Raw genomic sequence first — 25821 nt, forward strand, 5'->3', positions numbered from 1 at the left:
ACTGGACGATAGTCATTCAGTTCAGTTACCTTTGCTTTCTTGGATACAGGAACAATGGTGGACATCTTGAAGCAAGTGGGGATAGCAGACTGGGATAGGGAAAGATTGAATATGTCCGTAAACACTCCAGCCAGCTGGTCTGGGAATGCTTTGAGGATGCGGCTAGGGATGCCGTCTGGGCCGGCAACCTTGCCAGGGTTAACACTTTTAAATGTCTTACTCACGTCGGCCACGGAGAAGGAGAGCCCACAGTCCTTGGTAGCGGGCCACGTCGGTGGCACTGTGTTATCCTCAAAGCGGGCGAAGAAGGTGTTTAGCAAGACGTTGGTGTCCGCGATGTGGCTGGTTTTCCCTTTGCTGTCCTTGATTGTTAGTAGACCCTGCCACATACTCGTGTCTGAGCCGTTGAATTCTAACTCAACTTTGTCTCTGTACTGACGTTTTGCCTGTTTGATTGCCTTACGGAGGGATTAACTACACTGTTTGCATTTGGCTATATTCCCAGTCACCTTGTCATTGGTAAATGCGGTGGTTCGCGTTTTCAGTTTTGCGCGAATGCTGCCATCTATCCACGGTTTCTGGGTTAGGTAGGTTTTAAGAGTCACAATGGGTACAACATCTCCTATACACTTCTGGATAAACTCAGTCACCGTATCCGTGTATTGGTCAATGTTATTCGTCAATGTTATTCCCGGAACATATCCCAGTCTGCGTGATCAAAACAATCTTGAAGCATGGATTCCGATTGGTCAGGCCAGCGTTGAATAGACCTTAGCACGGATACTTCTTGTTTGAGTTTATACCTATAGGAAGGGAGGAGCAAAATGGATTTGTGATAAGATTTGCCAAATGGAGGGCGGGGGAGGGCCTTGTAGGCATTTCGAAAAGTTGATCAGAGCGAGTACAACAGTCAATGTGATGGTAGAAGTTCTACCGTACTATAAGTCCACTCCGAATACCTCTTCTCCACTGGCGGTTTTGGAGCAGCCTCTGGAATAAGTTCAATTGCCCTGGGGGGTACGAACAAAGGATATCATTCGGGAAAATCGTATTACTGGTCGTAATGCTGGTGAGTTACCGCCACTCTGATATACCAACAAAAATACAAGGCTGAATGTAATAACACAAAAAACATTCTGGGGTAATAATGTAAGAAATAACACACACAACAACAAAAAACCTGCAAAGTTGCTTAGGAGCTAGGAGCAGAGCTGCCATATCTGTCTGTGCCATTTTATGCACACACAGGTGTAATCCCCCCAGTGTCCATCGCCCTGTTTTAGTTGACTGACATGAAGTAGAGTGAATATTTTTCACACCTCGCTTTTAGATGCAGTCTAAATAAGAGAAAGAGGGCTGGCAGGTAGGATTTACTTTCTCCCTGTCTCCGGCCCACACTCCAGTACAGTAGGTGGCAGGAATGCTCCATAACGTTGGATAACAACCCCCGATAAATCCCACAAACAAAGAAGAATAACACCACCACCACCACCACCACCACCACCACCACCACCACCACTACCACCCCCCCCCCCCCCCCCCTCTCTCATCGGATATGTCAAATGAACATGGACCCATATGAAACGTCAGCACAGTGAGTGTAGTAGCAGTTTACGTATTGATGTTAGCGAGCTAGCCTAGTAAAATACAGTCCAGACATAGAAAGACATTTGTCGTAAAGCAGTATATTTGTAGAGTTATTACATTGGGAAACGGTAGAGTTTATATTCGTTGCAGAGAATACGTTTAACACAATGGACTTCACTTGGATTGTTTTACTTTCTCGAAGTTCATACGGTAAGAGATTCCATTGATTAGCTAGCTACTGTTAGCTAGAGGATAACAGTAACCATAACAGCGTCAGCTATACTAGCTAGCCATCTTCATTGTTGAAACCATCTGTCTTTTCATGATCAAGTCGTGAACAGTTAACTAAACTGGGACTGACGGATTTCTTAAATCTCGAAATGTTGAAATATTTACAGAATTATAATGAACTATTCAGTTAGCTATCTAGTTGGCAAACTGCTAACTGTAGCTAATTTGTAGCGAGCAGCCATTGCCAACACTGTGAGTAGCTAGCTACATCGTCTCTCATCTTATTATCCAGCTAAAATATCATTAGCCTCTTTTAGATGTCTCTTTTAGCAAACTTACTAGTTAAACCTGCAGTCACGTATCTGTCAACTGATCTGGTGACATGTCAAATCATAAGGGCGGCACAAAAGGACTATCTGCAACCAAGTTTTTCCAACTACCAGGAAACATGCATCACTCATTATATCCTCATTCCACATCTCTAATAGTAATAGTCTTCATGCTGATTACTGTGACACTCTCTCTGTTGTCTGTTTCAGATTGAAGGAGGAATGACAATGACAGTTCCCTTGCCTGTGAGAGGAGGCTACACTGGAATACAGCTGTTCTGTGACCAAAACAAGGGACCTTGAAGAACCACAGCCTGTGTGACAGAGGACTTGCATTGTGGAGTTTTTTGGGAGAGTAGCAAGCAGTACACTTGGGTAAAGAAACACTAAGGCAAGGTGGAGATGTTTGCCAAACTGAAAAAGAAGATTGCTGAGGAGGCAGCCACAGCCCCCCGGACCGGAGTCCGCATGCTTCGCTCCTACAGCAAAGAGTCCATTACGTCAGTGGGGGCAGACTCGGGGGATGATTTTGTAAGTACCAGTTTTGTTACCTCACTGTCACTCTGTCCATGCCAGTCATCTTTTGAACCCACCAAGAGTAGTTGGTCACATGATACGAAACACAATCACACACGATTCTGTTCGCTTAAGAAGTTTTCCAGAGCTATTCTATAAAGGAGGCATCATGGAAGAGAAGGGAGGTTTCTTTTAAATTATTACTTTTGGCCTCTAATTTTATTAGGCTTTAACTTTGCACTTATGAAATGCAAACAATGATAATTTTTTATCCTGTACACTCTTTCAATTCAACATAGGCTATTGTATTATTATATTACAGTTCTCTCCGTGTTTAGAGATATTCTGAGGCCCCTCCCAGACAGTAATGGCCCAGGCCCTCCATTAGTGTTTCTCTCTGTGGCCTGGTAAAAGCATTTCAGTGGCTCTCTCCTATGTAATGGAGCCCCTGGGACTGTCATGATGCTGTAAGTCACCATATACATGGAGCATATCAGATATCCCCTGTACCGTGATGTCAATAGCCCTACATTTTATGAGATCAATATCTAATAATGGCTTTATGAATTTCAGCAAAATTGTAGGCCTAATGTACAAGACTTACATTATGCAGAGCCAGGGAAAGAGCAGTAAAGTCATTTGCTGCATTTCTAAGTTTGTCCTTTATTAACGAGTAGCCCTGCCTATATTTTGATGACATTGTCTTTTGGATTATGAGTTAGGTCTGTGAGTCAGCTAGCTTATTGTTATATGGTTGGGTGTGTCTGGAGATTGGCATCCAGAAGCCAGTGGATGCCACGGTGTAGTGTAAATATACAAGTACGATACGACCGCTCTTTTGTAAATGATGACATGAATTCTAAAATTGTAGGCGCAAACCTGTGTAACCTGAAGCCATGCTCGGGTGTCTGCTCTGCAATGCTCTGTTCACTTGACCGCACATGACACATATAACACACAGGCACACCAGTTTGTGTTGAACTGCAATGTTGCTGGGTTGTTCACGCTCAACAGTTTCCCGTGTGGATCAAGAATAGTCCATCTCGCAAATGACTTCCAGCCAACTGTGCGAAGCATTGGAGTCAATAAGGGCCAGCATGCCTGTGGAACACTTTCGACACCTTGTAGAGTCCATGCCCTGACGAAATTAGTCTGTTTTGAGGGCAAAAGGGGGGGGGGGGGGGCAACTCAATATTAGGAATGTGTTCCTAATGTTTGGTATAGTCAGTGTTGATCTTCTCAGTGTGATATTTCATAGACTCTACAACACCCACAACGTAGATGTTTCTAGTACCTGCTGACCCATTACTATGGAAGCTCCAGTGTGACCTGCTGAGTTGCTGTGCTGATGAGGATCCCTCTGTTCTGTGTGTTTGTGTTGACCTCCAGGCCTCTGATGGCAGTAGCTCCAGGGATGACCTCTCCTCCCAGATCCTCAGAAGGAATGATCAGATTCGCAAGCTGGAGGCCAAACTATCAGGTAAAACATGTTTGTATTGAGCCAGTATAAACAGAGTAAGATGAGGTGGCCTACACACTGATCTAAGATTAGTTTTACATTTCCCCATTCAATAGTTAAGGTTAGGTTTGGTGGTGGATAAGCTGATTTTAGATCTGTGTCTAATGTATTTAGAGACAACTTCTACCCAGAGCAGTTCACTCAGGTCAAAGGTCACATAACCCACGGGTGATGTCTGGTTTCAGACCTCCAAGGTCTTTGTTCTCAACACTGACCCTCATAAGGTATGATGGGGGTAACTCTTACAATGTTTCTTTATTCTTTACCACATTCCCATTCGGTGAACGTTAAGAGCAAATGCCATGGCTTTTAGTCTACCTTTGGGTGTTCTGTGTGTCTTCTCTCCCAGATTAATGTGATAGCTACTCCTCCCTCAGATGTGGTGTGTGTGTGACCCCTTAGAAGAGGTTAAAAGTTGCACGTCCTCATGCAGCGTCTTAACCAGGATGGATTACTCATCTAAGAAAATCATTGTTTTCTTTCCTTTTGTATGCCTCTCTTCATTTATTCTATTCCTACTCCTCCCTGTCCCTTTACCCTTTACTCTCATACACCCATCCCCCTTTCCTGGGTGTGTGTGTACTTGTGTGTTTCTGTGATGTTGGTATCCCATCACCCCACCTCCTGCCAATAGACTACGCTGAGCAGCTCCGACTTATGCAGAAGACCAAGGACAAGCTTGAAATTGCATTAGAAAAACATCAGGATTGTACGTACCTTTATTCTCCTCCCATTTTGCTTCCTTTCTGTCTCATTTGTTTGTCTGCTAGCTGGGGTAATGGTCACCCGAAGCACCATCAGTCGCTCGCGGAGGGGTTGAGAATCATGCTGTCACTTCTATAGCTTTCCATATAAACAAATAAATTGATGAAACCAAGGACTTACATGCTTGTTCATATATAATTGTTTATAAATGTTTGTGGCACTCAGCAGCGTTACAGTTCTTGACACAAACCGGTTGGCCTGGCATCTACTACCATATCCCGTTCAAAGGCACTTAAATCTTTTGTCTTGTCCATCCACCCTCTGAATGACACGCATACACAATCCATGTCTCCAATTATCTCAAGCCTTAAAAATCTGTCTAACCTGTCTTCTCCCCTTCATCTTTACTGATTTGAAGTGGATTTTACAAGTGACATCAGTAAGGGATCATAGCTTTCACCTGGATTCACCTGGTCAGTGTGTCATGAAAAGAGCGTGCGTTCTTAATGTTTTGTATACTCCGTGTAAGTCCAGGTGGGATGTCTGTGTTGGCCATGCTTAGATGCACAGCTTGCCTTTGCTTCTGGGGAACACTTAGTTTGGCATACTGGACACATTCTATGGTCAATTTTACCACCCTTTCTCAGCTAGCAGCTACTAACCACTGACAATTCCACAACCAGCTGTTTGAACCAAGCCATCTTTGGCTAGCCTGTTGTGTTCATCCTCTTTCGTGTCTGTCTGTCTTTCTTTCACTATCCAGCCTCCATGAGGAAACTGCAGGACCAGAATGAGACTCACCAGGCCAATAGAGCCAAAATGGCCGAAGGCATGGCTTTGGCACTGGACAAGAAGGATCAGGTGAGCATCATATCCTTTGCACCACAAGGCATTCATTTGTGTGTGTTTATACTTAGATTAATTCCTGTCTTTGTCTGTAGGAATGGATGGAAAGGATATCTACGCTGGAGCAGGTACGCTAACATCTAAACTGCATTCTAACATCTAACAAAAGTTATAGGTTCTCATTCAGCCAGTCAGTCTTTGCATGTGTAGATGAGAGATCTAACTGGGGTCATCCTGTCTGTTCCTCAGGAGAAAGCGTCTCTGTCTGTGAGGCTAGATGATATGATGGAGCAGAGCCTTACTCTGTTCCAGAAGAGGGATGACCTGGACGAGCTGGAGGGCTTCCAGCAGCAGGAGCTCGCCAAAGTCAAACACATGGTACACACTACGGACAACAAGGTCCCGCTGTCTAACTCTAACCCACCACATTGCATGTATGAGGAAAGTTAAACGTAGACTTGTCCGTTTATGCTTTATCTGTCTGCCTATTCTGATTCAAGCTGTAGCTGTGTCAGTAATGATCCATCACACATTTTCCTATTACCCTAGACAATAATTGTATTTCAACATTTGTTATAGTGAAGTCCTTTCTGTGGTTGATTCTGTTATGTTATGGTAGTTACTGAGCAAGGAGGAGCAGCTGGTCCAAAGGGAGCGAGTGCTCCACCAGAAGGGTGCCGAGCTGCAGATGGCCAAGAAGGTTCTGGCCGAAGCCCAGGAGCAGCTGCGGGCTCTGCGAGAGGAGCATCAGGAAAGTTGCAGGCTCAACACGGAGCTGGAGATGGAGAGGTAAGGACAGGACACAGAGATTGCCTTGATAATGCCATGAATTCAATAGTTGCAGAGATGCTGGTCTTGATGACTGAAAGTAATGACCTTACTCATTGTAGAGCTTGCTCCCCTCACCTCTTTTCTATAAGGGAGAGTTAGTATGTCAATTCTTTTGATGAAGTCTGCCTGTTTTCTTCCGGGTATGTCTGTGGTTTTGGTGGTTGTCTAACAGTACAGGGTGTGTGTGGTCTCCTTTAGAGAGGACCTGCTGGAGTTCAGGGAGGAGGCTGAGAAAAAGATTAGTGAGCTGGAGGGCAGAGGCCAGAACCTGCAGAAGGTCACCCAACAGGTATCTGAGGACTTCCAGAAGGTGAGCCCTCTAACCCTGAGATAAATCCTTTACCAAAATCCTTTCACTGTATTGATATGGTACAGATCTGTAATGACAGCATATGAATACGGTAAACTAAAAGTGATAATATTTTATCAAATATTTCAGATTTAGTGATCTAATTGTGTATGTTCTCAGTCGCAGAGCAGGGCAGCAGCTGTAGAGAAGTCTCTCCGTACGTTACAAATGGAGAACAATGCCCTGAAGCTGGAGCAACACAAAGTAAGACCAGACCGCCATGTAGCTACCTATATCTACCCCCTATTCTTTCTCCTCACCTTGCCCTGTGGAGGGAGGTACAGTATGCTGTGTATTGACCCAATCCTCTCTATCCTTGCTGTGGTCCCCAGGCTGCAGTGACTGATGAGGACAAGGAGCGTGTGCTGCTGGACCTGCAGGAGAAGAACTCATCTCTGGAGAGACATCTGCATGGTAACCTGAGTGAAGACGAGCTCCTCCAGGAGCTGCTCAAAGAGGTAACTTAAACAGTCAGCTAATCCTAAAGACAGAGGGACTCCAGTGGAATTAGTTTAAAGAAAATACCACAGAGAATGGTAATTCATTTCTTAGCTCCTTTTTCCTGATATGTAGAAGTCCACTCTGGAGCAGAGGCTGGAGGAAACGAGAGTTGAGCTGCTGGAGGCACGCACCAACCATGCAGACACGGTTAGCTCTTTGGAGACTCAGGTAAACATTCCTCTCTCTACCTCTTCATCAGAATGATATACTTCTTCACATGCCACTGGCTTAGATGCTCCATTAGTTAACAGTAATACATGAAAAACTGTATGAACTCGGCTGTTAAGCATATTGTATCTCAACTCCCCCAGATATCCAGACTCAACAACAACGTGACTGAACTACAGACCCTGCTACGACACAAAGACGACTCCTCCAAGAATTACAGAGAGAGAACGGACGCACAGGTAAGAGAACAGGCACACTGGTGGGAGAGAACAATGTAAGCATTTAAGACCTGCGCTCTCTCTCTACCTTCAGTCTCTCACACAGCCTCATGTCTCTGTCTCAGATAGCAGGTCTGGAACAGCAGGTGCAGGAGAGCAATGAGAGGCTCAAGAACACTGAGCAGCAGATCTCTGACAAACAAGCACATCTAGACAAACTGGTAAATAAATGTCAGATTACGGTGAAAGATGCTCTGCCACCACTGTTCATGGATTAAGTTGAACATGTAGAGACAGTTAATGTGAGTATGTGTGATGCTAAGACGGCCCTTTCCCCTGTGGTCCCCTCCCCCAGCAGGCAGAGTGGAGTGTGGAGAGGGACAGTCTGCAGCAGCAGGTGTCTGCAGAGCGGCAACAGGGCCAGGAGAGGGCAGGTTGGCTGGAGGAGCAGCTCACTGCACTGCAGACAGAGAGAGACACCGAACACACCTCTGCCCAAGCCAGGATTGTGAGTTACAGTTCTCAGCTCTCACTTGCTCTGTACATTTTAATTCACAATACTGTTCTTAGTGAAATGTGCTGCGTAGTCTTGTAACCTGAATATTAAGGTCAACTGTATCTTTGGTATTTGATCATTTCTATGCAGATTTTGATCAGCTTATCCATTGGTCTCTGTGCATTGTTAATTGTCCATAATCGGTTGCCATGTAATTTCTCTGCTACGTGGCTGGCATGAAACTGGACTATCAAACAAGGCCATCAAATATTTATCTATCGATATTGGACTGTGTTCCTATGTATTCTAATTTCTGCTTTTCTTTCTCAAACATCCCTTTGTCTCTGCTTCTCTCTCCCTCACCAACCTCTCTCTCTCGCTCTGTCTCACCCATCTGTGTTGTATTTCCCAGAGTGAGTTGGAGCAAGAGAGAGCGTCTCTGCTGAGGGGGAGGGAGAAAGCTGACGTGGCTCTGAGGAGGCAGGCAGAGGAGCTCGAGCAGGCCAGGGTCAGACACACTTCCTGCTTTATATTAGGCAGTCAGTTGAAAACAGGAAGTCACAGATTTCCTGAGGAACAAGAGTTTTTGAATTAAATTGTGTTCTTCAGTCACTCCAGATATTTTGCATACTGTGCCACACCATTTCTATGAGAACTGCATTCCTACGTTACAACTCCCCAAAAATTGTCCTGTTGCCTGTACAAACGGGGTAATGATGTCACTATATGTGTCCCCAGTCAGAGCTGAGCAGCAGGCAGACAGTGAGTGTGGAGATAGCCATGGCTCTGGAGGACACCAGGAGACAGAAGGAGGAGCTCCAACTACAGGTCTGGAGATGCATGATACATACTTACTCTCACATCATACATTTTTACTGTACTCTTTGAAATAACAAACAAGATTCTATACACTGTGTTGGAACGAGGTTTAAAACAATTGCAGATGCATTTGCCTTAATCATACTCAGGCAGTATGGGAGTTATCTGTTACAAAGCCATGAATTCAGCTTGTGTTGATTATGTGCTCGTAAATACATGATAATGTTTCTCCTTTTCCAGGTAGTAGAGATGATGGCGTCACTTCAAACAACATCGCAGGAACTGGCCCACGTCACTGAGCAGCTGAAGCGGAAAGAAGAGGATCTCCAAACACTTCGCAATGGTAAACACTTTCTCTGTCCACAGGTGCCTTTTCCTCCATCTCCCATGCTCTGTGAATTCAGAGGTTGTCGTGTTTGTCTGATGTTCCCTTCCACGCTGTTTGTTTTGCAGAGCTGCAGAGCGGCCAGAGCTCCCTGTCCCAGCTGCAAGAGGAGGCGGAGGGGCTGCAGGCAGCAGCCCAGGAGAGACAGGAGGAGAAGGACAGCCAGCTGGTCAGCTTGAGGCAGGAGCTCCTAACCCAGAACGAGCAGTTGGACTCCTGCCAGTTACGGGTCAGAACACACACAGGGAGCACAGCCATTAAGCTTTTAACTCACATACTGTACATAAGTCCAAAGTCTGTCATTACATATCAAGTTAGGTCGTCTGACTGTGTAGTCTATAGTTGTCTGACTGTGCCTCTGTGTGTGTCTGTGTCCCTCCCAGGTATCAGAGCTGGAGGTAGAGGTAGAGACTCTGACGTTGCAGCAGACTCCAGAGCTGTGTGAACTGGACCAGAATGGGACTGTGACGGTGGATGACCTGGACTACATGCAGAAGGCCAACCGAGACCTGGAGCAGCAGCTCAGTGACAAGAACAAGGTCAGTACTGGACGAACCAGAAACCATGATCACCACACAGGCATGGTCAGATAATTAATGCTTGTCTGAAATAGCTGGAGCAGGACCATTTCATTATTCCTGTGTGTTTTGTGTGCTGTTATTGATTGGATGACTGTTGCTTTACAGACCATTAAGCAGCTGCAGCAGAGGCTAGCAGAGCTAAAGAGGACCTTGCAGAAGGAGCTGGTGAGACATTTAGATAACTTAGTATGGGTATTATATTTAAATCAAATAGATTTTTCTCAGTTCATTAAAATATTGTTTTGTTTGTGATGGTGTGTGTTTCTGGTGCAGAAGCTGAAACCTGAAACAGAGTCCGATGGGAAAGAGAGGGCCCAAGAAGGGAGAGGAGAGAGGCAAGAGAGGCCAGACAGAATCTTTACAGAGCCCACTCCAGGCCCGGCCCCGGGCCCAAACACCACTGTCACCAACACATCTGATCTCAATGACTCACGAGAGATCAACTTTGAGTACCTCAAACACGTGGTGCTAAAATTCATGTCATCCAGAGAGGCTGAGGTGAGAGCAGTCCACCTGGTCGCTGTTATAGCTAGGCCATATACACAGCTAGGCCATATACACTGAGTATACAAAACATTAAGAACACCTGCTTTTTCCAGGTGAAAGCTATGATCCCTTATTGATGTCACTTGTTAAATCCACTTTAATCTGTGTAGATGAAGGGGAGGAGACAGGTTAAATAAGTATTTTTAATGCTTGAGAGGTGCAGCGGGCTAAGGCACTGCATCTCAGTGCAAGAGGCGTCACTACAGTCCCTGGTTCGAATCCAGGCTGTATCACATCCGGTCGTGATTGGGAGTCCCATAGGGCGGCGCACAATTGGCCCAGTGTCGTCCGGGTTTGGCCGGGGTAGGTCGTCATTGTAAATAAGAATTTGTTTTTAACTGACTTGCCTAGTTAAATAAAAAATAAATTGAGACATGGATTGTGTATGTGTGCCATTCAGAGGGTGAATGGGCTAGACAAAATATTTATGCCTTTGAACAGGTTATGTTTGTAAGTGCCAGGTGTACCCGTTTGTGTCAAGAACTGCAATGCTGCTGGGTTTTTCACACTCAACAGTTTCCCGTGTGTATCAAAAATGGTCCACCACCCAGAGGACATCCAGACAACTGTGGGAAGCATTGTAGTCAACATGGGCCAGCATCCCTGTGGAAAGCTTTCAACACCTTGTAGAGTCCATGCCCTGGTGAATTTAGGATGTTCTGAGGGAAAAAGGGGGTGCAACTCAATATTAGGATGGTGCTCCTAATGTTTGGTATACTCTGTGTATACAGTCACCGGCCAGTTTATTAGATACAACTCCCCATTCACAAAAATGGTTCGCTCCTACAGACAGTGCGTCACGTTGCCGTGGCTTGCTATATAAAACAGGCATCGAGGCATTCAGTTACTGTTCGATTCAACTTTAGAATGGGCAAAATTTGTGACTTAAGCGACTGAGCATGGTATGATCGTCGGTGCCAGGCACTCCAGATTCAACTGACTGTGCTAGATGGGTGTACCTAATAAAATTCCTGGTGAGTGTATCTGATGTCTATGGTCATGGATGAAGTCTAAATCTCTCTCTCTCTGTGTCCCCATCTCTTTGTGTATTAGGCCTATCAGCTGATCAGAGCAGTGTCTGTGTTGCTGAACTTCACTGGTGAGGAAGAGGACATGTTGAAGCAGACTCTGGAGTACAAGGTGGCTTTCTCCTTTCACATCTCGTTCCCCTGAAACTCATGTCAAATGAGTGGATGTTATGGCCTGAACCACAGCCAGTGTGTATCACATGAAATAGGCCATGACCCTATTTTGTCCTCAAATGTTGTCATTTCTTAAATGTGCGAGCTATCTGTTGTTTCTTTTAGAATGACTTAAGCTGCATCTGGAGGGAAATTGTTATTTTTGCTACCTATAGACCCTTCACCAGTTGTAATACTAGTTTTAATAGTCCAATGATATTTCATTTGATATAATTGTCACTATCGTTGTGTTTTTCAGATGTCCTGGTTTGGATCCAAGCCTTCTCCGAAAGGTATTGTCCGGCCATCACTTTCAGGGGCACCTGCTCACTGGAGCTGAGGGGACCAAGAGAGGAAGAGGGGACAGACACACAAACAGTACTTTTATCATGTGTTTGCATGACTGCTCCCACCACTGTGGCAACCAAATGAACATTGTAAAGAGGACACAACCCAAGCTTTAAAATGGTTTCTGACATGACACAGATTCCTATGTACTGTAGCTCCTCAATCACTCCTGAGAAAAAAAAAATCTTCATCTTCAAGAGAAAAGAGAATGGCTCTACAATGACTTAGAGGGGCAAAGTCTTTTTAATATGGTCTGTTTTTGTTTGGGGGGGGGGGGGTGATTTTTATTTACATGTAAAATGTTAACCTTAAGAGAAACGCTCCTCCCTCCCCTTGGAATGAGTTTAACATTAGATCTAGCTCTGTCATGGACACAGTACAAGTACACTACATTACCAAAAGTATGTGGACATCTGTTTGTCGAACATCTCATTCCAAATTCATGGGCATTAATATGGAGTTGGTCCCACCTTTGCTGCTATAACAGCCTCTACTCTTCTGGGAAGGCTTTCCACTAGACGTTGGAACATTGACGCCGGGGACTTGCTTACATTCAGATAAAAAAACATTAGTGAAGTCGGGCACAGATGTTGGGTGATTAGGCCAGGCTTGCAGTCGGCGTTCCAATTCCTACCAAAGGTGTTTGATGGGGTTGAGGTCAGGGCTCTGTGCACGCCAGTCAAGTTCTTCCACACCGATCTCAACAAACCAGTTCTGTATGAACCTCATCTTGGGCACGTGGGCATTGTCATCCTGAAACAGGAAAGGGCCTTTTCCAAATTGTTGCCACAAAGTTGGAAGCACAGAATCGTCTAGAATGTAATTGTATGCTGTAGCATTAAGATATCCCTTCACTGGAACTAAGGGGCCTAGCCCGAACCATGAAAAACAGACCCAGACCATTATTCCTCCTTCACCAAACTTACAGTTGGCACTATGCATCGAGGCAGGTAGCGTTCTCCTGGAATCTGCCAAACCCAGATTTGTCCGTCGGACTGCCAGATGGTGACGCGTGATTCACTAACGCGTTTCTACTAGTCCAGAGTTCAATGGCAGTGAGCTTTACACCACTCCAGCCAAAGCTTGGCATTGCGTATAGTGATCGCGCGGCTGCTCAGTCATGGGAACTCATTTCATGAAGCTTCCAACGAACAGTTTATTGTGCTGACGTTGATTCCAGAAGCAGTTTGGAACTTGGTAGTGAGTGATGCAACCGAGGACAGACATTTTTTACATGCCATGCGCTTCAGCACTCAGTGGTCCTGTTCTGTGAGTTTGTGTGGCTCAATGTACTCAATTTGATACACATGTCAGCAACGGGTGTGGCTGAAATAGCCGAATCCACTCATTTGTAGGGGTGTCCACATACTTTTGTGTATATATGGTGTATGTCTTATTCTCCAGGTGTTATTAAGAGTGAGATGGGTCAGGCCTACCAGGCTGTCACAACTCTTTTTGACAGAGAAGATTATTTCTGTTTCTGTGCTCCAATGTTTTTTCTTTAATTTAGACAGAAAACGGTATTTACTGCCGATGACTACCTACGGCAGGGTTCCCCAACTAGCCTGCGTGTGATAGCCTGAATTTGGCCTGCGTGTGATTTTATTTGGCCCCCAATGTTTTCTGAGCAAAAACGCTATTATTATTTTTTTTGTTTTTTTTATATTGTTGGACATAAGACTGTAAAAACGCCAGGAAATCAGCTCCAAGTTATTTTAATTTTGGACATCTGTTCCCAAATATCCTCCTGAAATTGTTTTAGTCTAATATTATTTCTGTTTGGGATTCTTGCAGTCAATTTGCAGTCTACAAATATTTGTAATTATGTTCCAGCCCCCCGACCATCCCAAAAAATGAGCCTGCGGCTAGATCCAGTTGATGATCCCGTCTCTATGGTTGGGAAAGTACTTTTTAAATATGTTAAATAATTATTGAAAGCTATCTAAATCAGAATATTATCGAAGGATGTGCTCTACCTTTACCTGCCTTGTGTTTGTGTAAATGACAGTACATTCCATGTCTATTTATATATGATAACTGTACATATACATTGAGAACTTTATAAATCACTGGGTGTAAATAATTTTGTTTAACCTCTTGCAGTATTTTACACCATGTTTTACCTGTCTGTCCATGTAGCCAGTCTTGGCTTGATGTTCTGTCTCACTGTTCATTGACATCCTGTCAGAACTAAGTGACCATTTGTGTGTGCTTACAATGTGAGGGCATTAACAATGTACTGGAGGAAAGACCCTTTAATACAGTATGCATGCCTTATAGCAGAATGCATTGGATCTCTGCAGAGGGAAAAACTGTCTCCTTACATTCTGAATAGAATGTGAACCATATTAATGGCTAAGGTGTGAGGCTGCAACACACCAGTCTGCACTCTGAATTCTACTCCCATATCATGTGAGAAATATCCATGTGTCTGGTTATGTTACAGTACAGTACTGTAGCATTTGATGTCACATTCATTGGGTTTGTGCGGTCAGTCAACTCTGGGGCTGGGAGGTCGAAGAGGAAGGTGACAATGATGCATTGTGTGAACAAGGTCCTCCGCTTCTTCATAAAATGGACACGGTCTACATTCAATGTCAAATCACCACACTGTGTTAAGTGACCTGTTATTGAATAGTATCTGGTACCAGAAATTTAGTATAATTCCATAGAACTACAATAATATCACAGCACAGGTGGCTATGACTACTGCAAGGTCACCATAAAAAAACCTTATGCACTTATTTTTTTTCATTTCTGTTTGATTCCGCTATGTGTTCAACTCTGGTTTTTAACAAACAATCTAATAAATCACAACAGATTCTATTAATTCTCATTTTAACAAGCGCTACCACTACAAAGTATTTTGTTTTGTCTTAATTTCTTGTTAATAAATGTTAAAAAGCATAAAGCTTTGTTTTCATTACTTTTTCTTGGGGACGTTTTTTGGTTCTTTCCACGTGATTCTAAGCAGAGATGCAGCAGAACAAAGTAAGGAATAATAATTCCAAACTAAATCCACTGAGTGGCGCTGTGGGCATTTTCACCGATACGCAACAAAAGAACGCCTCGGACCGGAAGCTGGCTTCAAAGCTAACACGTTGTCGGTCTTTCTTTTCCTGTGGCAGCAACGAGGAACATGGTGAGAGGGTCGCGTCTTTCGTTCAATTCAGTAAAATTGCGCTGTCTAGTCCACATAAATCGACCACAGTTGATAACATCCATGAGCATAAATATCTTGTCTTGCCACTTGTTTGTGACTGCTCGAAAGAGGTCCTTCATCTGTCACTTGCCACCATAATAACCAAACGCGAGCAAGCTAAAAGCTACCGCGACTAGCAAATGCATGGATGTCTAGTTAGCAACGTCGGCTATCAAACATGTCTAGCTATACTACTTGCAAATTAAATGGTGGTTCGCTATCTAACTAGTTACGTCGGTTAACTTTCAAATATTTCAGAACAATGCTTTCGATGTAGTTAACGTATGTTGCCACTTAGAATAATTATATTCATTTTCAGCTCACGTTGACGTTTTGTGGACAAAAGGGGTAGGTCGCTGGCTAAGTAAGTTAACGTTAAAAAAGAATTAGATGTATGACCGTTTGTCAATCTTCACAGGGCAAGATCAAGGCTAGAGATCTGCGGGGCAAGAAGAAGGAGGAGTTGCTCAAGCAGCTAGACGACCTAAAGGTAGAGCTGTCCCAGCTCCGCGTAGCCAAGGTTACTGGTGGAGCTGCCTCCAAGCTCTCCAAGATGTGAGTATTATTTGCACTACGTAAATGCTAGTTAGTTTGGCCTGTGTTCTGAGTGGGCTGTAGTTATCACTGTCACACAATCTATGGCTACATCATGGTGGAGAAATGAGTGGTTTCTCAGTTGTAATCTGAGTAAGGCGGTGGGTATATTATTATATTATTGGTATGCAGATATTTTAGTCACCGAAGATGGCATGCCTTCAATTGTGTAGGCAACGCCATGCACATTTACACTGGGGGATAAAAAGAACGACACTTCCCGTTTGTCACGAATGTTGAATACAATTTTATTTGAATTTACTCTGCCGATTGTCTGTGGTGTTGGTCCTTCAAGTGGTCAAAATGTGAGGTTTAAATATCCCCAGCAAGGTATTATTAAACAGAATTCAGACACGGGTCTGTGTGGCAATCGAGATGTGCACGTGTCTTCAGTCATGAGCAAACAAGACTGAAGTACATGCATTCGATGCATGCATACTACCATGGTTTTGTGCATGTCAGGCGATAGATATTCCTGTGGAAATTGTCTCAAATTTCGAGCAACTAAAGTACCAAGCACACAGACAAAGCGGTAGAGCAAGTTCAAATGTAATTAGATTCAATATTCAGGCTTGAAATTTAAATCTCCATGATTTTGCAGTGTTTAACTGTGTACCAATATTTGGTATTCAATTTGTATTTATTAGTCAAGGTATTTAGGTGTAGTAGGGCAATAAAATGTGCTTCGCTTTTACTCAAATCTCAAACGCCCTTTAAGTTGAGGCTTCTTTTCCTTGCATTTTAATTAACCCTTATTTTTGGTTCTGTTTCCTCTAGCTGTGTCGTCCGCAAGTCCATCGCCCGCGTTCTGACTGTCATCAACCAGACGCAGAAGGAGAACCTGAGGAAGTTCTACAAGGTAAGAGCAATGCCATCCATACACACGTATTTAACAAATCTGTTAAGCAAAACAGAACCTGTCTCTTGTCAACCTTGACCACTTGTTAAACATTCTGCAGATTCGTTTGTAAAGTGACCCATGTAACCTCAATATTTGGGCACTAGGATGAGTGCCTACCCTGACTATTCAGCCCATCTAAGTGCTGAAGACCATAATTGAACAAAATGCAATAGCAGCAACAGTTCTGATTTTTTTTTTTTGTATTGGTTTAAATGGCCATGTAGTGTTTACTTTAATTTGATTGTGAATGCCATTTCAGGGTAAAAAGTACAAGCCCCTGGATCTGAGACCCAGAAAGACCCGTGCCATCCGCAGGAGACTTAACAAGCATGAGGAGTCTCTCAGAACCAAGAAGATGCAGAGGAAGGACCGCCTGTATTCCATTCGCAAATTTGCTGTCAAGGCTTAAGGCTGTTTCTCTTGTACAAATAAATTGACTAAAAAGAGAAGTGTGTTGTCTTCTGTAAAGGGATGGCACTCCAAATTGTGAATCATTAGTGGTAATATATCTGCTTCAGTGAGCAGGTGGAATATCGATTGCAAATATTTAGAGTAAATATTTGGTGAGATGTTTTATATCCGCTTAGTAATGTGAATATGCACTGTTAATGGATGGTATGTATGCTGACGAGGATCCTGTTGTGCTAGAAAATGCTCTTAGTTGGAATTGGGACAGCAGCAATGCCTTTGCTAAAATACTGATCTGAAGAATGTTGTATTTCATAGCAGGACTGTAAAGACCTGTGGCATGTATTCATTGACAAGGGTGCAACTTTGGTTTTAGAAGTGGGGGACAATTTTTTTTATATCCAGTTGGATGAACACTCCAAACAGCCTACCCGACCACTCGGAGGCGTCCGCATGGTCCTAAAGCACACCGTTGCCTAGTTTTGTATCACAATCCAATTATAAAATATGGGGTGTCCTCAGTGACTGTTGCGCCCCTGCATATTGGTTTGTGTATTTGAGGTATGAAATTATGATGAAAGGAATCATAGGGCTATATGAACAAGCCTGGTACCATACTTCCTGTCTTATCCATCTATATTCTATGTGCAATATCTTTATAATACTCAGATGAAAGTAGGGAGAAAAAAATAGTTTTTGGTACCAGGAAACTTGGAAGGTTGTTGGGGAAACGTCAGACATTTGTCTGCAAGGACAGCATGCGTCCCACACCTGTCTTGTAAAGTGCAATGTTTTCCATTTTGATTTGGTGAGTCTCTTGAAATGTGTCCACACAGCAGATATTACAGCTGGCCATAAAATGTCATTTAACGTCATCTGGACCGCTCCGGGAACACGGAACTGATTTCATGTGTTCAGGAGAAGACATTTGTTTGCAGATCCACACATTTTAAATCTCTAAGCACATTACCAAATTCATTTGGGACATACCAGTACTTCACCCTAATTGCACTGGTTTGTAATGGGAGATGGGTTAACGCGGGGCATATTAGGCTAGTGGCAAGGCCTCCACTTTTTTAAGATGCCCTTACCTGAGGTAAAACAATGTTTTTTTCAAATCTTTGTCTTCCATTTATGAAATGTTAAATATTTCTAATTTTATTACAAAAAGGGTTAAATTGATAGATATTGTGAGACCCCATAAACTCAAAAAGTGCAGAATAATGGCTGGGGAGAGGATGGGCCATGTAAGTTCATTGCAAGCTCTGACGTTGCTGAAATTTGATGTAGTCAGTTGTCTGCACTACACAAAATAAACAATAGGATATCTTAATGCATATTGGAAATATAGACCCCTAAATGCAGAGATACTATAGGCGGAAATGTAAACTATGAATATTTATGATGAATGTAAGTATTGTGAAATGTAAAGAGAACATTGGTTTAATCACCAAAACACAAATCTTTGCAATTTAGTTGTTTTAACTACCAGTTAATTCAATAGCAAGCAATGCAAGATACGTGTTTAAAATTGTCCTTAGAAGTGCTGAAAGTAATATGCTACAGTACAGTAAATTACAGTAGATTACAGTTTTCACATTAGGCAATGCACTTACATTACCCAACAAAATTGACAGAAAAACGAATTTCCATAATATCTTTCCAATGTTTAATCAAAGGTGTGATCAATGAAGACATCCTCTACAATCATTTATGCAAAAAAACGTATTTTTCAGATATAATTTCAACATAGGTGTACTGTCTGTAATCAAATGTAAGAAATGAAATGCATTTGGCCATAAATTCTCATCCACATCACAGTGAATGTCCTCATTGTTCATGCACCGTGGGAAAAATGTTTTGTCATGGCAAATCCAAGCTTGACATTGGTCTGCATTGACGTTGTCGCATGCATCATCCATGGCCAGAAGGAGGGTGGCACGTCGTGGGGATGGCGATCGTACACCTTCCACCTCCATGCTGAAAAAAAATTCTCAATAGTGTTGAGGAAAGGAGAGGATGGGGGCAGGTATAGGGTCACGAACCAGGGATGGGCCTGACATTGTCCCACACAATGACATAGGTGACATAGGTGATTGTTGGTAGGCTGATGGATGACACATTGGCAAAGGTGTCATCCTTCTCTTCAATGTCCTAATTTATTTCGGACAGCCGTACGTCATTCCTGGCCCTCACCATTTCCACCACTGCCCACTCCTGCTGGTCGGTCAGCACACGGCCACAGGAACCACCATGGGGTCTTCTGTCAATTCTGAGAGTAGAACAGAGTATACTGTCAATAGATCATACTGTAAGAATACTAACATGTTTTGTGAATTTAGATGCATTACAATGTGTCATTTACTATAAATGTAATGCTAAAGCAAAGTGCATATCCTGCAGACTTACCAGTTTTCTTGGTGAAATGTTCTCATGATCGAATTGACAGGGATCTTTGCAGATTGGGGTGAACTAATCTGGCAGCCTCTGCCATGGTAAGTCCTCTGTTTACCACATGGTCAACGACGATGGCCCGGACTTCATTAGACAACAGTTCCCTGCCGTCTGCCTGTCTCTCTCTGTCCACCTTTTTGACGGGGCCCATGCCCACCTCTTTGACGGGGCCCATGCCCATCTCTTTGACGGGGCCCTTGTCCACGAGCTCTTTGATTTCTTCCTCCCCCTTGCTGTCTATCCTGCTCCATGTTCACACACAACCTTTTATATGGTGACCAATTGTGGTTACCACTATGTTAAATCAATTAGCAATAACAAGTAGTCATTATGTATGGGTATATATCATACATGTCATTTAGATGTTTATAGTTTGCAAGCACAAATATTATTTCTATAGTTCTCAAAATCCACATATAGTAGACAAACCAGTTTAAAATCTATAGGTTTACCAAACAGTTAAGTGATTAACTGTTAAGCACAGTTGGATTAAGTGATGGTCAAATGTATTTAAACAAATGAGAAGAGAATCATATGAAAAGTATTGAGAGCATTGCATTGTGAAAGGCAATTACTTTATATGAAAGGTATTTCTAGATGAAAAACTAATGAGGTTTGATGAAAAAGGCACTGTGTGATTTTGTGTGTTGTACTTAGTCAATTAAAAATGTGGTTAAATTTTTGAAAAACAGCCTTTTTGATAATCTGTTTTATGTTTTTACCACATACTTGTGAAAGTACCAAAGTGATAAAAAAAAAATTAATAGACAACTTTCTAAGTCTGTGTTCTCATTGAGTGCTGTATGGTCCTGCGTGACAAATGTATTTTGATGTTGTGGCTATTGTAATCTGCACTAAGGAAACAAGTGAGCTCAGACATCTAAACTACATCCTTGAACAATTCTGTAGCTTTGCCCCTACTCTTGCAATTTAATATAAAATATGGCATCAGAAATCGAATATGGCTGCCATAATACCGTTTGATGGTGGTCAAATCACGTATAAATATGAATTTTGTAGATGAGGCATTTTTTCAGAATGGTGTATAACACTCATGCCCATAAAGACTGTTTTGGTGTAAATCAATGTTATTCTGAATCGAATAAGGCCGACATAATTACACTCAAACACGTTCACCTGCATATAAATTGCCCTGATTTATTTTGTATTGCATTTTTCTGTCTTTAAAAGGGTTTCATACGATCTCTTGGTATAACTAGGATTATGAGTGACACTAGAATGTCTCTGTTGTGTTTAAATAGCTGAAGCCAACTACCTTTTCAATGTGTGTTCATGTTTTTCACAATTCAAGCGCATAGGGGTGTAACCAAGTTAAAGGAAAGCAATAGTAATGCAGCAGCCAGCCACTCGTGTAGGGTATATGTACAGCTCTAACATCTCCCCTCTTTTCCCCACTGGAACAGTGTGCAAGGTTGATTCAGTCTTTGGACATGAGTGTGTCCTAACAGGGGGAGGAGACAAAGTCGCCAGTAGTGGTTGTAGTTCTGGGGCCTGACCAGTAGCCAGTAATGGTTTTAGTTCTGGGGCCTGGCCAGTAGCCAGTAGTGGTTGTAGTTCTGGGGCCTGACCAGTACCCAGTAGTGGTTGTAGATCTGGGGCCTGATCAGTAGCCAGTAGTGGTTGTAGTTCTGGGGCCTGATCAGTAGCCAGTAGTGGTTGTAGTTCTGGGGCCTGATCAGTAGCCAGTAGTGGTTGTAGTTCTGGGGCCTGACCAGTAGCCAGTAGTGGTTGTAGTTCTGGGGTCTGACCAGTAGCCAGTAGTGGTTGTAGTTCTGGGGCCTGACCAGTAGCCAGTAGTGGTTGTAGTTCTGGGGTCTGATCAGTAGCCAGTAGTGGTTGTAGATCTGGGGCCTGATCAGTAGCCAGTAGTGGTTGTAGTTCTGAGAGCTGACCAGTAGCCAGTAGTGGTTGTAGTTCTGAGACCTGATCAGTAGCCAGTAGTGGTTGTAGTTCTGAGAGCTGACCAGTAGCCAGTAGTGGTTGTAGTTCTGAGACCTGATCAGTAGCCAGTAGTGGTTGTAGTTCTGGGGCCTGACCAGTAGCCAGTAGTGGTTGTAGTTCTGGGGCCTGACCAGTAGCCAGTAGTGGTTGTAGTTCTGGGGCCTGACCAGTAGCCAGTAGTGGTTGTAGTTCTGGGGCCTGACCAGTAGCCAGTAATGGTTTTAGTTCTGGGGCCTGGCCAGTAGCCAGTAGTGGTTGTAGTTCTGGGGCCTGACCAGTACCCAGTAGTGGTTGTAGATCTGGGGCCTGATCAGTAGCCAGTAGTGGTTGTAGTTCTGGGGTCTGACCAGTAGCCAGTAGTGGTTGTAGTTCTGGGGCCTGACCAGTAGCCAGTAGTGGTTGTAGTTCTGGGGTCTGATCAGTAGCCAGTAGTGGTTGTAGATCTGGGGCCTGATCAGTAGCCAGTAGTGGTTGTAGTTCTGAGAGCTGACCAGTAGCCAGTAGTGGTTGTAGTTCTGAGACCTGATCAGTAGCCAGTAGTGGTTGTAGTTCTGAGAGCTGACCAGTAGCCAGTAGTGGTTGTAGTTCTGAGACCTGATCAGTAGCCAGTAGTGGTTGTAGTTCTGGGGCCTGACCAGTAGCCAGTAGTGGTTGTAGTTCTGGGGCCTGACCAGTAGCCAGTAGTGGTTGTAGTTCTGGGGCCTGACCAGTAGCCAGTAGTGGTTGTAGTTCTGAGAGCTGACCAGTAGCCAGTAGTGGTTGTAGTTCTAGGGCCTGACCAGTAGCCAGTAGTGGTTGTAGTTCTGGGGCCTGACCAGTAGCCAGTAGTGGTTGTAGTTCTGGGGCCTGAACAGGTAGCACAGCTAACTGGTCATTCTGGGCAAGCTGCAGTGACAAGGGCAGTATCCTCCCTGTATGACTGGTAGGATATTCAAGGCAGTGTGGTGATCAGTTTCTATTTCTATAACAGTTGGATGCAGGCACTTAGCAGATGCAGCTTGCATGCCAATGAACTGGAATGTTATCTCAGCTTGAATGATGCTGGGGATACTCAACTAGTGGAATGGTTGGTTGTCTGGTTGTGAAGGGGAGATTGTGGAAGTGCTGTTACAAACAGATTTGCCCTTAGATCTTTCCAACACATAATTGTTTATTTTGAATGTGGAAAAAGTCCTGCAGATCACCTGCAACATATTCCTTTTGAAGTCAGGTAGGATGATTATTTGGCGAATATTTACAGTCTAGGGCAGAACCAGTGAGTGAGTGACAGAACCAGTGAGAGTGACCTCAGGTTACTTAGAGTGTAGGTCATAGACTATGGGGAAAGGGGATACCTAGTCAGTTGTACAACTGAATGCCTTCAACTGAAATGTGTCTTCTGCATTTAACCCAACCCCTCTGAATCAGAGAGGTGCGGGGGGGCTGCCTAAATCAACATCCACAGCACCCAGGGAACAGTGGGTTAACTGCCTTGCTTAGGGACAGAACTACAAATTTTTTACCTTGTCAGCTCAGAGATTTGATCCAGCAATCTTTCGGTTACTGGCCCAACGCTCTAACCACTAGGCTCGCTGAAACATTGGTTATGAGGGACATAGCACAGCTCCACACACATACAGTGCCTTCAGAAAGTATTCACATCCCTTGACTTTATACACATTTTGTTCTGTTGCAAAGTGTGATTAAAATGGATTTAATTGTCATGTTTGGACAACCATTTACACAAAATACTCTGTAATGTCGAAATGGAAGAAAAATTCTAACATTTGTACACAATGTATGAAAAACAAACACTAATATATATTGATTAGATAAGTATTCAACCCCCTTAGTCAATACATGTTAGAATCACCTTTGGCAGCGATTACAGCTGTGAGTCTTTCTGTGTAAGTCTCTAAGAGCTTTCCACACCTGGATTGTGCAACATTTGCCCATTATTCTTTTAAAAATTCTTCAAGCTTTGACAAATTGGTTGTTGATCATTGCTAGACAACCATTTTCAGGTCTTAACATAGATTTTCAAGCAGATTTAAGTCAAATGTAACTCAGCCACTCAGCAACATTCACTGTCTTCTTGGTAAGCAACTCCATTGTAGATATGGCCTTGCGGTCAGAGGCCGAGCAGTTGCCATACCAGAAAGTGATGCAACCAGTCAGGATGCTCTCGATGGTGCAGCTGTATAACCTTTTGAGGATCTGAGGACTCATGACAAATCTTTTCAGTCCTGAGGGGTAATAGGTTTTGTTGTGCCCGCTTCACGACTGTCTTGGTGTGCTTGGACCATGTTAGTTTGTTGGTGATGTGGACACCAAGGAACTTGAAGCTCTCAACCTGCTCCACTACAGCCCCGTCGATGAGAACGGGGGCGTGCTCGGTCCTCTTTTTCCTGTAGTCCACAATCATCTCCTTTGTCTTGATCACATTGAGGGATAGGTTGTTGTCCTGGCACCACCCGGCCAGGTCTCTGACCTCCTCCCTATAGGCTGGGTCATTGTTGTCGGTGATCAGGCCTACCACAGTCCTGCTAAAAGGTGAATTTATCTCCCAGTGTCTGGTGGAAAGCAGACTGAACCAGGTTTTCCTCTAGGATTTAGCCTGTGCTTAGCTCCATTTAGTTTCTATTTTATCCTGAAAAACTCCCCAGTTCTTAACAATTACAAGCATACCCATAACATGATGCAGCCACCACTATACTTGAAAATATGCAGAGTGGTACTCAGTAAAGTGTTTCATTGGATTTGCCCCAAACATAACACTTTGCATTCAGGACAAAAAGTTATTTGCTTTGACACATTTTACAGTATTACTTATGTGCCATGTTGAAAACAGAATTCATGTTTTGGAGTATTTTTATTCTGTACAAGCTTCCGTCTTTTCACTCTGTCAATTAGGTTAGCATTGTGTAGTAAAAACAATGTTGTTGATCCATCCGTATTTTTCACCAATCACAGCCTTTAAACTCACCATTGTCCTCATGGTGAAAACCCTTCCTCTCCGGCAACTGAGTAAGTAAAGACACCTGTATCTTTGTAGTGACTGGGTCTATTGGTACACCATCCAAAGCGTACTTAATAACTTCACCATAATTAAAGGGATATTCAACGTCCGCTTTGTTTTATTTTTTACCCATCTTCCAATAGGTGCCCTTCTTTGTGATGCATTGGAAAACCTCCCTTTTTAAATTTTTTAAACATTTATTTAACCTTTATTTAACCAGGTAGGCAATTTGAGAACACGTTCTCATTTACAACTGCGAATGGGCCAAGATAAAGCAAAGCAGTTCGACACATACAACAACACAGAGTTACACATGGAGTAAACAAACAATAAGTCAATAATACAGTAGAAAAACAAATCTATATACAATGTGTGCAAATTAGGTGAGGTAAGGAGGTAAGGCAATAAATAGGCTGTGGTGGCAAAGTAAATACAATATAGCAATTTAACACTGGAACACTTTAACACTGGTACTTTAACACTGGTACTTTAACACTTTAACACTGGTACTTTAACACTTTAACACTGGTAGATATGCAGTAGATGAATGTGCAAAGTAGAAATACTGGGGTGCAAAGGAGCAAGATAAATAAATAAATAGAGTAGGGGATGAGGTAGTTGTTTGGGCTATTTACAGATGAGCTATGTACAGGTGCAGTGATCTGTGAGCTGCTCTTACAGCTGATGCTTAAAGCTAGTGAGGGAGATAAGTGTCTCCAGTTTCAGTGATTTTTGTAGTTCGTTCCAGTCATTTGCAGCAGAGAACTGGAAGGAGAGGCGGCCAAACGAGGAATTTGCTTGGGGGTGACCAGTGAGATATACCTGCTGGAGCGCGTGCTAAGAGTGGGTGCTGCTATGGTGACCAGCAAACTGAGATAAGGCGGGGCTTTACATAGCAGGGTCTTATAGATGACCTGGAGCCAGTGGGTTTGGCGACGAGCATGAAGCGAGGTTCAGCCAACGAGAGTGTACAGGTCGCAGTGGTGGGTAGTATATGGGGCTTTGGTGACAAAACGGATGGCACTGTGATAGACTGCATCCAATTTGTTGAGTAGAGTGTTGGAGGCTATTTTGTAAATGACATCGCCAAAGTCGAGGATCTGTAAGATGGTCAGTTTTACTAGGGTATGTTTGGCAGCATGAGTG

At 43.4% G+C, this 25821-nt stretch overlaps 2 protein-coding genes across 4 annotated transcripts; both read left to right on the forward strand.

Annotated features, from left to right (window-relative positions):
- The first annotated feature begins 1549 nt into the window (after window positions 1–1549).
- LOC129853419 (golgin subfamily A member 1-like) lies at window positions 1550–14055 on the forward strand. Of its 3 annotated transcripts, none has more exons than XM_055919440.1 (24): window positions 1550–1797; window positions 2358–2678; window positions 4053–4143; window positions 4817–4891; window positions 5651–5748; window positions 5829–5861; window positions 5983–6111; window positions 6353–6522; window positions 6763–6874; window positions 7034–7117; window positions 7246–7371; window positions 7487–7582; window positions 7726–7821; window positions 7926–8021; window positions 8156–8308; window positions 8709–8804; window positions 9035–9124; window positions 9356–9458; window positions 9569–9729; window positions 9884–10039; window positions 10187–10246; window positions 10355–10579; window positions 11681–11767; window positions 12068–14055. In XM_055919440.1, exons 2-24 carry the CDS (start codon window positions 2550–2552, stop codon window positions 12146–12148), a joined length of 2547 nt encoding a protein of 848 aa, XP_055775415.1. In that variant the 5' UTR covers window positions 1550–1797; window positions 2358–2549; the 3' UTR covers window positions 12149–14055. The 3 variants fall into 3 exon arrangements, with proteins under 3 accessions (XP_055775415.1, XP_055775416.1, XP_055775417.1); XM_055919441.1 differs by having other exon boundaries at window positions 8159–8308; XM_055919442.1 differs by lacking the exon at window positions 4817–4891.
- Window positions 14056–15199: 1144 nt separating this feature from the next.
- Window positions 15200–17302, forward strand: LOC129853420 (60S ribosomal protein L35). The gene is made up of 4 exons (XM_055919444.1): window positions 15200–15298; window positions 15777–15913; window positions 16730–16811; window positions 17113–17302. The coding sequence occupies exons 1-4, from the start codon at window positions 15296–15298 to the stop codon at window positions 17260–17262; spliced, it is 372 nt and encodes a 123-aa protein (XP_055775419.1). The 5' UTR covers window positions 15200–15295; the 3' UTR covers window positions 17263–17302.
- Window positions 17303–25821: the final 8519 nt, after the last annotated feature.

This window comes from Salvelinus fontinalis, chromosome 4 (assembly GCF_029448725.1).
Source record: "Salvelinus fontinalis isolate EN_2023a chromosome 4, ASM2944872v1, whole genome shotgun sequence".
Lineage (NCBI taxonomy): Eukaryota > Metazoa > Chordata > Actinopteri > Salmoniformes > Salmonidae > Salvelinus > Salvelinus fontinalis.

Excerpts from the sequence above, each read along its gene's own strand:
- LOC129853419 (XM_055919440.1), top strand. The coding sequence starts at position 2,550 with ATGTTTGCCAAACTGAAAAAGAAGATTGCTGAGGAGGCAGCCACAGCC. Across the intron at positions 6,875-7,033 it reads TATCTGAGGACTTCCAGAAG|TCGCAGAGCAGGGCAGCAGC; the intron begins GTGAGCCCTCTA and ends GTATGTTCTCAG. Across the intron at positions 10,040-10,186 it reads AGCTCAGTGACAAGAACAAG|ACCATTAAGCAGCTGCAGCA; the intron begins GTCAGTACTGGA and ends GTTGCTTTACAG.
- LOC129853420 (XM_055919444.1), top strand. Across the intron at positions 15,914-16,729 it reads GCCTCCAAGCTCTCCAAGAT|CTGTGTCGTCCGCAAGTCCA; the intron begins GTGAGTATTATT and ends TGTTTCCTCTAG. Across the intron at positions 16,812-17,112 it reads ACCTGAGGAAGTTCTACAAG|GGTAAAAAGTACAAGCCCCT; the intron begins GTAAGAGCAATG and ends ATGCCATTTCAG.